Genomic DNA, 16894 nt, shown 5'->3' with positions numbered 1-16894 from the left:
TTCTCTCAGAAGAATTTTCAACAATAGAAATGATTTGTAAAAGAGAAGAATACTTGGAAAGATTAGTCTGTGAATTTATCGCTCCGAATAAACAAAGAAAAACCACCTGGTCGTTTCTCAAATTGAATATTTATCTCTTTATGTCTACAATTGATCCAAGCTTTTTTCGGCATTCGTTTTTTTATCTCTTCTTTGATGGCTTTGACATCAAATCCTGTTCCACCACTCCTCAAACCTTTTTTCAATGAATGATACTGTTCAACTTCCCTGAGAATCAAGTTGAACTCTGTGTCAGAGATTCGACCGTCATTTAATGCCTTTGAAATTAACTTGCTTATCGAAAGCACTGAAGATTCAGCAAGGGAGATGATCTTTTGTGATCTTTTTATTGAGTCTTCTTCCCCCAACGGTCATCACGGTTGAGATGAAACTGAGTAAACCTGCGACACCAGTGAGAGGAGCACCGACTATCACACCGATTCCACTCAGAAAGACCACGAGACCGCTTGATGACAGAACGGTGGCCGTGACTCCAGTCAGAGCGGATGATGTGTGAGTTATTGCGTGAGCCCTCTTGTATTTTTTCCCACCTTTTGATAAAGAGAAATTTCATTGTCGAGTTCTCTCTGACAATCACAAATCTTTTTCATCCTGAAAGACAGGATGTTTGTTTTGTCCAGCAGAGTTGGATATAATGATGGCCCGCTCAGAGTGATATTTTGATCTGACATTTTTTATACAATTTCTATTTCGAATCTAAGAGGGAGTCCATTGAAATCAATTAAATCACCATTCTCATCAGTTACTTTAATTCTCATGGAAGTGATATGATTAAGGTTTTTTATTTTCCTTATCACCGCTTCACCTTCTGGTGAATAAGTCACTCTCGAAAGGTCCTCCTGTTATGTCAAAACTCGCCAAGATGGAAGAGGAGGAGGCCTTGCTTTGCTTATTTTGATAAAAGAGATTCTCTTCTCAGTCAATGAGATCGCAGTGAATAAGGTAAGTGTCAAAAGTCAACTGATTGATGATGGTCTTTATCTTCAATTTCCTCCCTTTTTCAATGAGTCCGAATTTGGTGAGACCGAGAAGAGAAGTAAGGCCACGATCTATTTGAATTTTCTTTTGCAGTGGATTTTCAATGACTATGGTGCCTTCCACATCATCAAATCGTAGATTTATTTTTTTCATTCTTGAATGCTACCTCGAGCACTTTTCCGAGAGTTTTGAGGGAGTAATTTCCCTCAGGTATCCTTTTCACTTTCGCATTGTCTTGTGCATCAAAAATCATGATTTCCCCTGTTCGTTTTAAATTATACCACAAGGTATAGAGAGAGCAACTCAGGAGTCTGATATATTGAGATTTACCAAGAGGTTCCCGGAAGTTTATGACATGATCATTTTTATCCACGATGATTGTTATGATAACTATTTTAACAAATAAAATGGCTGCATGGATGAAAAAGTCACAAGCGAAACGGAAAATAGGTGAAGTGAGGCAGAAAGCCTGGAATGACTTCAATAAAATTAATGATGTGACTCAGAATGTACAATTCAAAGAGAGCCCCAGTTATTGGAGTGATGTCTCCGGATCAGATCCTGAGTACTGGAGAGATGGAAAGAGGAAGGCTCTGGGAATAGGTGGATTTTCAACGGAATTAACTCAAAACTTAATTCAAAACTTACCCATCTTTTCAGAAACCGTGCAATCATTTTGTCATTTATTCAACAAAGAAATAACGATTTACGTCACTCCAAAAATTTATTTTTGAACAAAATTCAGAGAGATAATTCAAGGAATGGTGATTACTCATACATCGGTAAGGAGTCGAAGAAATCGCTATCCAGTCCTGACATGATTTGTTGGCCACAAGAATTGAATTTCGCATTTTGGTGTGCCACAACCGGCTGTGGAATCAGTCGAGAGATGTTAACTATTGTCTCAGAGCAGATCAAATCATTTCTGATGTTTCACATTTATCTTACATCAAGAAGGATTTTATGGGAGATGGGAGGGATTCAGAGTGTGTAGTGTATTGGTTACCATAGCAACATCGTTATGCTATTATGCCGATCACTCGTTACTGTAATATTGTTAAACTACTGCATGATGTAAACATACTAGTCCTGTGTGAAAGTAGAATTTTACGGGATATAGAGAATGATCATGATGAATAAAGCAGATTGGATGTGACATGAAAGGGAGTTCTTCTCTGTCTCGGTAAAGATATGTTCTAAATGACTACACAACACACTGGCGACGAGGAGGAAGAAATCCAATGTGCAGAAAGTGCACAAGAAACAGGTCAAAATCCAGAACAGTCAGCTGACATCCTAAATACAGAAGAATCAGAACAAGACGAGTCAGAACCAGCTGAAGTACACAAAGGGGAAATGGAGCGTTCTCTGCCAGCACCCACATCTTTTAATGCGGATGCTTCCGAGCTTTACAGTGAGTGGAAGCAGTGGGTCAGTGTGTTCAGAATTTACTTGATTGCTTCAGGTCTCTCCAAGAAAGAGGACGACGTCCAGAGAGCTATACTGCTGCACTGCCTTGGCCCGACAGTACAGCGCATTTTCAACACGCTTCAAGGCGAGCACGAGTCCTTGGCAGAAGTGAAAACTGCCCTTGACGGCCATTTTGCTCCAAAGCGAAACATCATACCAGAACGTTACAAATTCCGGTCTCGCGGACAGAGGGTAGATGAGCCCATTGATATATACCTGACAAGTCTCCGAGAACTTACAATATCCTGCAACTTTGGGACATTAGAGGAGGAAATGATCCATGACCAAATTGTCGAAAAGTACACCTCCAAGGCCTTACAACAGGTGAAACTCGGCCTGTCCAGAACGATCAAGTTTGCAAGAAGTGAGGAGAATGCGACACAAGACTCGCTTCTGATAGCTAGCGGAACAAAGGAAAACCCTCTTCCCATTGACCGTGTTCTCAACAACCAGGAGGAACCAGCAAAAACCACTTACGCCTGCTACAGGTGCGGCGGAAAGGATGGCCACAGCACGAACAAAAGTGAAGCAATCAACTCCAGATGCAATGGCTGCAAAAAAATAGAGCATCCGCAGAAAGTTTGTCATTCCAAGCCTAAAGGAGCAGAGTCCAATTCCAACCAGAACCGGCAACGACAGACCTCCAAAGAAGCGCCCTAACAAAGTTTGCAACATAGGAACTTGGCTTGACCAAAGCTCCGGTGATGATGAGAACGAACCAGTAATGTTACTCAACAATGCCAACAGCTCAATTACAGTCAAACTAAAAGGACCAAAATGATTGTGGACACAGGTTGTAAGTACAATATAATATCTTCAACATTGTACCGAAGTCAATTTAAGAACCTTGAACTGTCTCCAACAGAAAAACGCTTTACAGCATATGGACAAAAAGAACCATTGCAAGGTAAAGGCTATTTCAATGCTTGTATAAGAACAAGTAACAATGTTGTCAATGCTAAAGTGTATGTTATAGCATGTAACGCTGAATCTCTTTTAGGACGCAGTTCCAGTTTTAAGTTAAATGTACTTACCCAGGGTATTAATTCAGTCAACCGAGGTAGCAACAGTGAGTTGGACTCACTCCTCAAAGAATACTCTGATATTTTTGAAGGATTAGGAAGGGTACCTAATTTTGAACATAAGATTGCTATTGACCCAGAGGTCAAACCAGTAAGTCAACACCTAAGAAGAATACCTGTCAGTCAAATTGAAGCAGTTAATAATGAGCTTGACAGAATGTTAGAACAAAATGTTATTGAAGATGTCAATGAGCCAAGTCCTTGGGTCTCCAACCTACCGTATTTATTCGCCTATAAGCCGAGACCCCAAACTTGAGAGAACTGACGATGGGCTTAAGCTTATCAAAAAAAATTGGAAAACTCTCGGCTATAAGCCGAGACCAAAGTTTCGCAGAAAAATTTTACCTTTGAAGCGTCCCTCTCAGGAAACATACGTTGATTGTTGAACGAATAAACACAACCAAATGAATATTCAAAAGTTTATTGTAAACAGTTAGCGAATCAGCGAGAATGTGAATATCAATTGATCCTAACAAGTCTATAAGTACAGCTGAACATAACGAATTCCACCATTTAGACTAAGTCTCAAAGAAATGCTTACCAAAATTATCAGTTTACATAGCGTCCGTGATCGTATTCATCATGCCAAAAGTTTGCCGTACTTCTTACATGGCGTTTAAGCTCAAAGTTGTTGCTGAAGCTGAGGCTGTTGAAAACAACTCAGAGATCATCCGAGATTACAGGATTAGCGAGTCGATGGTTCGTCGATGGAGAAGAGACCAGGCGAAGCTTTTCAGTGGCGAGCTGAAGATGTCTCTGAAATGAACAACGTTGGGCCGCTTCACTCCAAAGTATCCAGAGCTAGACCAGATGTTGGAATGGTTTTCAGACCAAAGAGAGCAAGGTGAGTACTCATCGCTTCATGTCAAATCCGATAAACATTTCGTGTAGATTCAATTAATTTTTTATTATCGAAATTGATCAAAAAGTTTTCCCTCAATCTCTTCGCACGAGCAAGTGCACGTGAGTTTGTTTGTCAACCTGTGGGAGCCAACGCTTGTGATTGGCCAGATTTAGAAATCGTCATAACAAGTTAACAATGCCTGTCAACAGGGATTTCACCCAGATTGAAAAGAGGATAAAAACTGCCCAGGCATTGGTGCCTGACGATTGGCTTACAGTCGTCAGAGAAGCCAAGCCAACAAAACCATTCATTGTAAGTTTATTTTGAATTATATTCAGTTATTATTGTAACAGGAATAACAAAAAATGGCAAAAGGACTGCAGTGATGCACACATGGAGTCTCCAAGTCAAGAATTTATCTATAGGTAAGATTAGAGCAGTTTTCAACTGGGTGTCATAAAACCAACGGCAAGGTAATTTCTAAATGGTGTGAGGGAGACATGATTGGTTTTGGCTTTAGTTTTGATTGGGTAAGAAAGTGATGCTAGATTTTAAAGACCATTACTAAGCGAACGATTAGCCATTGATTAAAGAAGGATTATCTATTTCTGAAAAGTGAAAGAATTTTACTTATCAGCCTGAGGATAAGGACAGATATTTAATTTTGACATCTTTAAATGAAAAACAATCTTACCTCGCTGACTTCAAGCAACTGTCAAATAACGCTGTGTTTATTCATCTCCTTATTCAAATTGCATATTATTTGTTGTTTTCAAGGTTTGTGACATGAAACAAAAAGAATTCTCGGATTGGAACAGCCATCTAAGTGACAAGTACAGATTAGACAAGAAAGATATAGAGGGCAACACCTTTGAACTGACGGACACAGTGTCGATGAACTTTAGCTGGGGAGAAAGTCGCCATCCATCAGCTGTAAAGATTGTCATGGTACCCCATCTCAACAAAGTGTGGTTTTGGAAGACCCTCGATACGAGCAAACTATGGCACCATGTAAAGATTTCACATTCAGAGGTTGATTCAGACCACCCTCCTCTGATCTATGACAGTCCTGTACCAATCAATCCGTACAAAATAAACAACCTCAATAAAATGGTCAAAAAGTACATTCCAGAACCACAGCGCTCCTTCTACCAGACCCTGGTGCCAGATGAAAAAAACATGTAAGACGGTTTGACGGATGACGGCAACTAACCTGCTTCTGCCCTGGATTACAAAAACGGCTCTCTTAGGAGCCACCGTTCTAAAATAGTTCAACTTTAAGTACCACACCCTGATTTCATCACTTTGGAAGATTTCAGGTTGCTAAAAATGGCTCTTTTAGGAGCTGCCACATCTACAAAAGTCAATGACCAATGCAACACCATCTGTTATACACTCATTTCGAAAGTAACCTATATCTGATTCTTTACCAAACGATCATTACACATAACATACATGAAAAAATTACTCCATCCTGATTGGCTGAGAGCAGTGTAGTTCAAGTGTAACACCAGTGCAAACAGTGTAACACCTGAGCAAAACATGTAACACCAGTGCAAATTACACATCGTAATTCTGGATTATGATTGGTTGAAATACAAAAGGAAATTTTCTAAGCCAATGATATCACGTAAAATGATGACGAGAATATTGTGTGGAAACTTTCAAAAAAATTAGTTTTCTCATATGTGAAAAAATAGCTTCAAGGAAAATCTTCCGGCACTTCCTCCACACAAATTTTTTCATGTTTATTAATGTAATCATATGGCTTTTCTTATTCAATCTGGAATTAATTTTTAAAAAAGCTGAAATTGCACTTGCCAAAGCAGTGAGTGCAATTTCAGCTTTTCGGAAAACTCACAAGTGCAAATTAATTCCAAATTGAACGAGAAAAAACACGATTACCTATACAAAATATGATTTTTTGCTATAAAAGTTTCTTGAGAGGCTGTTTAGTAGGTTTCATCTTCGAGAAATTTCATATCTCCAAGCAAGCCTTTTTAGTTTGGCCGTTTACTGAAGTCATCTTTTTGCAAGGAAAACTTAAAAGAGGAAGGTTTTTTAAGGCTAAATAGTTTTTTCTTCTGCTTTGCAAATTTTGTCACAACATTGTAAAATGGAAACTGATTTTAAAACGTGTTGCACTTCTTTGTGATGCAAAACTGATTTGCAGGCTCACCTCTGGACGATAAACTGGTCAAGTCTCCTGCCTTTTGCTTCGTTCTTATAGGAATCTACACGGAAAAATGATTGAATCAAAAACTTGCCTAAAATGCTGGATTGCACAGAAGACAGAAAAACAATGCCACATTGAGGTAAATGAGGTTCATTTCCACATTCATGGCTGTATGATTTAGCATTGTGGCAACTGTAGTGAAATTCCCATAGAAAGTCTATAAACTGACTTAAGGAGGCTCGGTGTAGCTTTTTAGCTACTGGGTGGTGATTTCGAAATTACAAATTCACTATGAAGCCAATCTTCGATTTTTCCAAAACTTCACCATAATGATCATATGTGACCATAGTTTAGTTTTTTACTGGTTTCTTAGCAATAGAGGTTATCATAACAATGATTATCGTATTCTTTCATTTTCAAACAAGCCCGATTTTCTCAAAATCTAGATTGACATTTGATATTTATTTTTTAATATGTCAAACCATAATGGATGAATTGTAGACAAAATTTTAAAACAATCAGTAGGCGTGCTTCAAAGTAAATCAAGAATGAATTTTTGCGCAAGGTCTTTTGATTTCCTACAATATTAACAATCAATATCTTTTAACAAACTAACACAAAAACTACCTTCCTTTCTTAAGGTATCTCGATACAGTTTTTTCTGGACCATACCAAGCATTTTCAATCAGCTTTTTAACAGTCTTTCCTAAATCGGATTGGTATGAAAATTACACCAGTAAGTGGAAATGGATTGAAGTATTGTATTATGTATTTCTTAAGGCAATCGATATTTCCATGGAAACGATAAACAAAAAAATTGAAAATTGGTAAAACAAGAATTTTACACGAACCAGATGTGATATGAAAAAGCTAATACCAATGCCTTATACACTATGGTCTATGGAAAATAGAATATGCAAGAATAAAAAAAATATGTGTTTGATCTCAAGTAAATCGCATACCCAAACACATATATCCTTACAAACGTTTAACTTCTTCGTAAACTTGGTTTAGTTACCATTGTTCCCTAATGCCCTATGAGTATGTACATATTTATATAAGGGAGTGCAAATTAGGTTCGAAAGGGGAACTCAAAAATATGAAAGCCAGAATTTGGAATCAGAAATGCGTAAATACTATCATTGAATTATCCATGAAACAGGAGACAGTGCGTGAAGATAGCTTAGCATTTCTTGTCTTGGTCTATTTAAGTAAGCTGAGTAGAAAACTTTGAAAGCTAAATCAATAAGATGACTTTTCAACTAGAAAACACGAGATATTGAGCAAAAAAGACTGAAAAAAAAACAAAAACAATAAATCTTGCCGTGTCACTGAACAGAGCCATCTAAAATAAAAACAGTAAAAAAGGTGCCTCACCTGGAATCGAACCTTGGACCTTCTGGAGCATAGAATTTAAGAAAACAATTGTTTGGTTTAAAAGTAAGACTAGGACTTTGCAATCGCTGTCTTGAACTGATTTTCTTTGAATGGTTCTCTTATCTATTTTTTTTAAATGACGCGTTTTGCACCCCTCCCCTGAAGAGTGAACCATCTCCGGATTTGCTGTAAATGACATCACTAGCTGAACTCCTTGCACGGAGTGTCCAAAAGCATTCCAGAAGTAGCAAGCAGAGTAAGATGAAACATGGATAAGCTATGCAGCTTTCCGTTTAAGGCTTGAGTTTATGGAAAATACACTGACAGGTTCCACTGTAATAAGATCACACGAGTTTGATACTCAATACCAAGAGTCAGTTTTCGTTACGAACTCGCAGGTTGTCCGGTATCAAATGAAAGCAGAAAACTACCTGACAAGTGTACGTGACAAGTTTCTTGACCATGGCCGCCGTTTTAAAAAGGAATGAACTGAAACAGACATACATGAGGAAAAGTGAGTTTTACAACCTTCTGACTTTTCATAAGTTATTGTTATTTTAGTGACAGTAACAGTTAATGGTCAGCTTTCCATGCAGTATAGATCGAATGTGTGGCGGAACGAGGTAATGAACTGTAAAAGTTTACAGGACATCAAAATCTGCCTTGGTTACTCTTTTGACAGAGGATAGTGGTGTCAAGGCAATTGTTATTGCATTAATTAGGAAATCTGAGCTCTTCGGTGGGATCTGGACTTTCATGTGGTTTCTTTCTGTACAGTGTGAAGTGGCGGCTTCGTCCACAACCTTAACGGTGAGAGACAAAATTAGAAAATCTGTCTTTTTTAAGACATTTTTTTAAGTTCTCGTAATTTTTACGTCGTGACTTAGGACGAAATAGCTGATGAGATGGTCAAAAACCATTTACAGGAGTTGGCCTGCACCTTAAAAAGTCCCTGGCGTCGGATAACACGTTGGGTAAAACTGTTTGAATCCTGCATTATTAGTTTTAAGTTGAAGGTAGCACATCAAGTACTAATGTTACTCCTTGAAATTTCAGGTTGTTCGGCAGAGATGGTGAGTATCAGATGTCTTACAGCTAGAATGTAGACAACAGTTTTTTCATTTAAATTATGTGGAAACATGTTCTATCTGAGTCATCTCGAAGCAACCATAGCTCAACCAAAAGTCAGGGCATGTCAAAAAGGCTGTCCCATAGTCCGGGACTATTGAAATGATTGGTCAGGCCAGTGCATTCTTATCACAGGTTGACCAACAGGCAAGCATGAAGTGGACATGAGTGACACAATGTTGGTTATTGTTGTTTGTTTTCTTTTTCTAATGGCAAACTTCAGACGTTGTGTTTAGCAGACAGTTCGTGAGAGAAAGTGAAACGATACAAATGTTCTTTTTCTAAGACATAGTAAAATGTAAAATTTAAGTGACCGAAATCATTTTTTTCCCTAACACATGTCCCAACAGTGCAGCAGGACAAAAACTTGCCGAACAAGGTTCTCACATATTTTCGTTGTTACCTGTGCAGTTATTAATTTGTTTAAGTTAGCAAAGTAGATTCTTGCCACTAATTTGTATAATTGTCTTGAAGCATGTGTAGCTGAGGGTAGCAAGAAGCGCTAGAGTGGTATTGGTTATTTATAGTTCAACTGAACAAATTGCTGCTATGCCATTTGGGAGTGAAGAGCTTCTAAGTCAGTTTTTAGTTCAAAATCATTTTTAACATGGATTTAATCTAGGATTTTCCACTGTCATTGTTTGGAAAAGTAAGTCTCAGAGCCTTGATCTGCAGTTTAACTGTTGAGTGCAATGAAGTAGCAGACGTGGAACTTGATGAAGCGGATGTAGAACTTGAATGCATTGAGGCAGTTGGATGAATTGTTGAGAAGGATGAATGACGATGTGGGGATGGCAGACTGAAAATAGATGGCAAATACATAGGCAACATAGGAGATGGAAGCAGAGACACAGGCACAGTTTGTGAAGGAGAAAGACAGAGATCTGGCGATGACGGCAGAGTTGAGCAGTTCACAACGGCTGGCCATGGAGTTCCGAGTTTCTTGAGAAGATGAATACATGAGGACTTGACTTCTTGGCACAATTGGTGGCAGTGTTGTATATGGTGGTAAGGCGGAAAACAAAACCAAACAAATCGTGAACAAACCAAAATCCTTGAAAAAGTAGAGCATTGTGAACTGAGGAGTGATCCGAAGTGTGTGATGATCTGAACTGCAGGCTTCTGTTCGAGTGCATCCACAGTTGTGTATTTGTAACAGGGTTTGAAACTTGTCACATAATGACTGTCAGTGGGCACAGAAATGAAAGTTCAAGCAGGGCCTACAGCAAAACCAATCAAACCACCAAGGAGAATGTCAGAAACATTAACCGCTGCCAGCGCTAGCAACTCTGTTCCCAATGAAGACTCTGTGAGTTTAGAAAGCCTAACAACTAATATCAATTTGTCTCCCCTTTTAACTCTCTAAGAGGAAGAGCATGTTATGCGAGATTTACACTTTCAGACAACTCACTCCCAAGTTCCTAAAAATTTTGCTTGTTACAATTGTAATGTTTTCTTTGGTTGGACTTGTTTATTGCTATCTACTTTCTCAACCAGCTTTTGTTCAATTTTTCACATGTTGTCTAATGCTTAGAATTTTTTGTCAATCAAATTATGTGCTGCTGATTTGTATATTTTCACACGTGTAGAAATAAATTATCAGTTCCACTCACTGTTGTGACCATTTTTTTTCATTCAATGTATAATAAAACAATTATTAGATTTGGTTCTTGTGATATCCAGGATAATCAAGGTCTCGCTAAGGGTTATCAGCCTCAGCCTTCACCTTCGGCTGATAACAACTACTTCAACCTTCATTATTCTGGGTATCACAAAAACCTCATCTCATCTTATTGTTTATTAGTTGTTTCTCCACTTCCATTTACTTTGAGACTGCATCGCATTGTTTAGCCAACTTCTATGGTGGCCCATTAGGGCCATGAAGTTTTTATATCTTTCCTGTTTTTTTTTTGGTTAATTTTAGTTTCTTTTTCTTTTTTTCCTTTTATTTTCCATTTCTTCCTTTTTTTTAGCTTTTTTTTATTTTATCTATTTAGTTTTTAAAACAAAAACAAAATAAAATAAAAAGTAAAAAATAAAAAAGACGATTTCTTTATTTAGAAATTACAAAAAAATGCACATGGCCCATGAGTGCCATAGGCCCACAGAGCCCATAGCCAATCAGACATTTCAACTTTATATATCCTACAATGCACTTTAGGTTTGTGTTTATGCCATGTGCCAAAATGTCCAAGCAGAAAAAGCAGGATTGGGATGCATTTAGAGCGAAAGTAGGCAAGAAACGAACAGGGAACAACAAAGCAGAGTCAACTGGATTGGAATTTCTAACAGTGCAACACCTTTCCTCATCTGTTAAGGGCACGTGCCAAAAATATTTAGGTATCGGTCCACTGACCATGGTTCCCCTCAAATGCGAAGCTATGCCCCAAAATATTAAAGCAGCATGCAAAAAGCATTTCCAGCTCACCGATATGCAGTGTGATTTGCTTGCTGGTGAGAGGGGACCATCCTTCACTGAGACAAGCCAAATAAAGAATTGGAAAGTGCTTCACATCATATTTAGCGAACCTGGTATTGCACGTCCAGATGCCTCGAATCAACAGCATGACTGGCTTCACAAATATCCTCAATCAGTACCTGCAAGCAAGTCTGTGGGAATAGAAGGTAAAAATCCCCCAACCATCCATGATGCCTGCATCAATGCCATTAAGTGTAATGTTAAAGCTTAGCAAGCTAATCACTCCTAAAACTGATGTTGTTACTTTGACACTTGAAGAGTTTTCTGTCACGGACATGAGATGGCTCGAACAATTTCAAGTAAGGCTTTCGTTACAAAAATAAAATAAATTAATAAATATACATTTATACAGCGCCATTTTCCACTAATTGTCCATGGCGCTTTACAATACTTTAAAATTAAAATCCTAAGTTTAAAATCCTAAAATTAAAATCCTAATCCTTTAAAAACCTAAAATCCTAAATCCTAAAAGTTAAAATCCTAAGAATTAAATACGCTATATAATACAATTAAGCTACAAATAAAATGTAAAAACTAAAAATTTGCAAGTGGGACCTTTCGCAATGCTTACGAGGCAAATGCACTGTCCGGAATTCAGAATGGAAAGTATGTATTGAAAAAGGTGAAGGAAAATCAAATTCACAACATTGAACGTAAAGCTGTTCAAATGAATTCGCTGAACCATAATTTTGCTATGAACTTAGAATTGGAGAAGCTACAGGAGTTTGGTGACATTCGCCTACACGAAAGGGTACTTTGGCAAACTTAATAGAGAGTGTGTCACTGTGGAAAATTTTTTGGATAGCACCACCCAATTATCCAAGTATGTTAACAATACAGGAGATATCTACCGTGACCGAAGTGAAGTCAGTCTGAAAGCGGAGACCTTTGCGCATTACACCTATGTAAAGTCGGGCAAAAAACTAATGGTTTTATTTGGAAAAATAGAAAAACGATCTCTGGTTAAAAATTTGTTTAAAACAAGCTGTCGACTACCAGTCTGTGGTCTTTAACGAGTAATAGATAGAAAGCGTGAACGTTAAAATATATACTAATAAAAGTGTGAAAAAACAAAATTATAATAAAAACAATAAAAATGCTTGTGTGCTAGTGAAAATGCTAATGTAAAGTTCAAAATGAAATTGAATATTGTCTTGGTAATTGTTTCACATTACTGTCAGCATGGATCATAATTGCTGTGTGGCAGGATTCCAAAGCTTTTCTAACACGGAAATTTCCCTTTTCAATCACGTGTGCATTGCCAAAGTCGATGGAATGGTCGTTCAACCAGGCATGTGAAGCAATGTTGGAACCTTTTTTAAAGGCTTTTGTGTTTCTAATATCTTCTTTCTTCCTGGTTTGTAAACATGTACCAGTCTTGCAAATATAACTCGATGGAAAATCGGCGCATGGGATCTTCTAAACAACATTTGTTTGTAGTTCCATTTTTTTTTCAAAAGAATTGTTTTCATTACAATATCTTATATTACATTACATACAAAAATTACCTACTACTTACAATTCTGAAGTAACTTACAATTTAACAATACTAACAAAACTTACAGTACTAACATTATTTACAATTATGACCTTCCATAGGAAAACAGGTCTTATCGAACATTTCAATTTGGGCCAAATGGTGTTTCAAACGCCCTCAAATGGCGTTTGCAAGGTGTTTGCAAAGGGTTTGGAAAAAGTTTGAAACGCTTTTAAAAGGGTTTGAAAGGGTTTGGAAGGAGTTTCTAAAGCATTTGAAAGGGTTTGGAAGGAGTTTGTAAAGCGTTTGAAAGGAGTTTGTAAACCTTTTGAAAGGAGTTTGTAAAGCGTTTAAAAAGAGTTTGCAAAGGGTTTGCAAAGCGTGTGCATGGGCTTTGCGAAGGGTTTGCAAAGAGTTTGAAATCGTTTGCCTAAGGGTTTGTATGCTAATAAAAGCCATCTTAGTTATAATTTTCATAAAAGCTCAGTACATTAAACCCTTCGGAGCGTTTTTATTCAGCTTCGGTGGTTTTGACAATTGGTCGTTTGCTTCTAATAGTGATCCCGTACAAAACTTCTGAGCGAGACACGGTCGAAATTCTGGCCCTAAAAATGTCTCGCTAATGAGCGAGACAGAACCTGACGATAATCAGGCTGACAGGAGTGATAAAAATTGAACGATAAGGTCATTCATACATGCAACAATTCGTATATTAATCAAACTTTCGGTTTGTTGATCTACTTAATTGTGACAATCATCTAGCTAAAGTTACAAGCTCACCTCAATGATCAAGCCTTCACTACTTCCATTTCTTGTGGTAGTAAAATTACACTAGCTGCATATTAACACGAAATCCCTTCATTTTAAAATTATCTCTTCAAGAACATCGAAACCCTTTCGGCACAAACACACTGCCGTTACACATTCCATTCCAAATCACAGACACAGAAGATTTTCTTCCTCCAGCAAAGAATGAGTTGATGTTTTCCCGACACAAACACAGCACAAAAAGAAGACACAATAGATAAGCTTAGTAAACATTCCGGGTAAATACCGCAGCCATACTTTGACAATTTTGGCAAGGCACAAGCTTATTTCCGAATTTGTAAACATATTTATGTAGTACATTTTAAAAATAACACCCGGTTGTTTGATGTAGCGAATTCATGACAAGGTTCATTCGCGAAATCTGTCAAGCGTAAACAATCACGACCGTCGAGCTATTATGAAAATTTCGGCTTGTCAGTTGTTTGTGTTCACCGCGTAATGTTTGGATTGAAATTTCAACAAATGCTCAAATAATATTTAAGATGTAAAATTTAAAATTCATCTTTTACCTTTCTCTTTGTGTCTGCGAGAAAACTGCAGCGAACATTTGCTTGTATGACCGGCGAGAAGTTTTCATTCACGTCAAATCAGCTGATAAATCGTAAACACAGGCGACCAAAACACAAACTCACATCGCGTGCTCGTGCATTCTAAATACATTTCTGCACTTTCCCATCATACTGAATAACTATATATAAATCTTTTCATCTTGCTACTTATGTTAAAAGAACAGTTAATTACTGACCGTAAGGTATTGAAAACTAATCATTGCTAAGCACGTTTTATTCCTTGCGGACTGGTTCCGCCGGTGCTCAAGAGAAGCGTTTGCCAAGGGTTTGCAAAGCGTTTGCAAAGGGTTTGCGAAAAGTTAGCAAAGGGTTTGTGAAGTATTTGCAAAGGGTTTGAGAAGCGTTTGACACGCTTTGCAAACCGTTTGACAGGCGTTTGCAAAGGGTTTGAAAAGCATTTGTAAGGAGTTCGCGAAGGGTTTGCAAAGCGTTTGAAAAGAGTTTGCAAAGCGTTTGAAACGCTGTCAAACCCCGTTTGCGAGGCGTTTCAAACGCCCTAAAAACGCTGTTTTCAACAGGACATGTTTTCCTATGGAAGGTCACAATTTGTTAATATCTTAAATTACAATTTGTTAATATCTTTCATGTTGGGGGTTAGCTACAATAGGAGGCTTTCTCGCATATTAATTTGTGATTTAGATTTGTCTCTCAATTTTAATTTTGTTTGTCAAAATCCCCAAGAAAGCATCAAAATAAAACTCTTCTTCTTTTCTTGAGGCAGTATATAAATAATATATGGCCATAATCATGGAGAGGTTTAAGCCAAGATGACAAGCGAAGTTATCTGTCACGCCATATATTATCTCATTTTCATCGACAGTGATCCTATCTCCGTTTTTGGAGCTCCACTAATTAGTAAAGAGAGACCAAAAAAGCTGAGCTTCAGAACAGGTAACAAAAAGATGGGCTAACATTTGTCTTTCTCCACAGAGGTGACATTTATCATGTTCCTTGATTGAATCTCTAAAAAGTGTTGAATTTGTGGGTAGAATGTGATAAATTATTTTGTATTGGAAAATGGCGAGTCTAGTGTCTTTGGTAACATTAAACAGAAGGCAAAAAATAAGTTGTATTTTAGACTTTTAGACTGGCTTCTTTTATCCCTTGTTCAGCTGTAGGCGTAACGAATTTACTGTTAACAAAGAATTTAGTTGCTGATCTTTTTTGTTAAGAGTAAAAAAAAAGATAAAACAACTAATGGTTGTGGACATTCAAGGAAAAGGTTACGGTCTTTGTGATCCTGAAATAGCCAGTGCAGACTTGAGGGATGTGGATGATAACACTATTCTCTTCTGCTCTGGAAACTTGTCTTATTCTGCCATTAAAAAATTCAATGAAGTGCATGTGTGTAATCAACACTGCACTCTCCTCAAACTTGATCAAGAGTAATATGTTACTACAGAAGAATGCAACATGATTTTTAACACTGACATATGTTTTGTGTTAATGTTTCCTTGTTGCTCTTTCTTTGCATTGATAGAGCAGTTCTTAGTTATGCTAATCTCTGGCTGTCAAGTGAAAAAAAGAATTACAATGCCAGTATAAATACACAAGATACAAGTGTTCCAATGATTCTAAAAGAGGCACTGGCATTGTAACAAGTTGGAGCGAAACAACAACAAATGTGAATTACTGTAATTACTTGATTGATGACAGTTCTAAGGGGCTGACCAGTTTACTCTTGAGGGGGGAGGAGTGATTTTGAAAAAATATTTCCTGCAAGCACTTGTCTTGTCAGAAGAAAAGAATTGCATGCAGCACAAATGGAATACAAAAAATTGGTGTGAATGGCGTATAAGGTTAAGTTATAATCTTGTTACAAGTTCAAGTTGAAAAGCCATTAGTTGACTTTATCATGGCAAAAAGTCAAACCCTGTAAGAATCAAAATTAGCTTTTAAGAGTGCCTGCCTGTAAAAATCAGACAAATTCTTAATTTCGCAGCAAGGGTCAAAAATTTGATTTCGCTCATATTCCTATGGTAGATAGGCTATGGTATGTGACAAAAACTACTGGATAGCTTTTTTTGGCAAAATATCCTTTTATTTCAAAGAAATATGCAAATTACCAAATTCTGTTAAAATCGTCATTTGACGCATCATTTTGTTAAACAAGTTTGACCCTCGCATGCAAAACCACATCATTCTTCCGTCTTTAAAACACTCAAATATTTTTGTGCAATGTTTAATTGTGTACTGGGTTGATTTTAAGGAATGCTGCGGTTTTTGTTGGGTGCAAAATAATTAAATTTCGAAGACATGTATTCCATTCACTTAAAAGTACTTCGTAAAAATAATTGATTTTCACCATGTGCGAAACCTTCAAATGGATTAAGCTTCTGGTGGTTGAATCGCAGGATGGTCTACAGATTCTTGCAAAAATTTCTCTAGGCAAATGATTGTGAGCGACACGAGAGCTTTTCAAAGTA

General features: G+C 37.4%; 2 protein-coding genes across 2 annotated transcripts; both read left to right on the top strand.

The window, feature by feature from the left end:
- The first annotated feature begins 2238 nt into the window (after positions 1-2238).
- Positions 2239-3168, top strand: LOC145482343 (uncharacterized). Its single transcript, XM_081460988.1, has one exon. The coding sequence runs from the start codon at positions 2239-2241 to the stop codon at positions 3166-3168; it is 930 nt and encodes a 309-aa protein (XP_081317114.1).
- A 117-nt stretch (positions 3169-3285) lies between these two features.
- LOC145482342 (uncharacterized) lies at positions 3286-3846 on the top strand. Its single transcript, XM_081460987.1, has one exon. The coding sequence runs from the start codon at positions 3286-3288 to the stop codon at positions 3844-3846; it is 561 nt and encodes a 186-aa protein (XP_081317113.1).
- The last annotated feature ends 13048 nt before the right edge of the window (positions 3847-16894 follow it).

Source organism: Orbicella franksi, chromosome 3, assembly GCF_964199315.1.
Source record: "Orbicella franksi chromosome 3, jaOrbFran1.1, whole genome shotgun sequence".
In the NCBI taxonomy this organism is placed as follows: Eukaryota; Metazoa; Cnidaria; class Anthozoa; order Scleractinia; family Merulinidae; genus Orbicella; species Orbicella franksi.
Note: the sequence above shows the minus strand (reverse complement) of the source record. Positions and strands in the feature narration are given on the sequence as shown.

Coding starts and splice junctions, on each gene's coding strand:
- LOC145482343 (XM_081460988.1), top strand. CDS start 2,239: ATGACTACACAACACACTGGCGACGAGGAGGAAGAAATCCAATGTGCA.
- LOC145482342 (XM_081460987.1), top strand. CDS start 3,286: ATGATTGTGGACACAGGTTGTAAGTACAATATAATATCTTCAACATTG.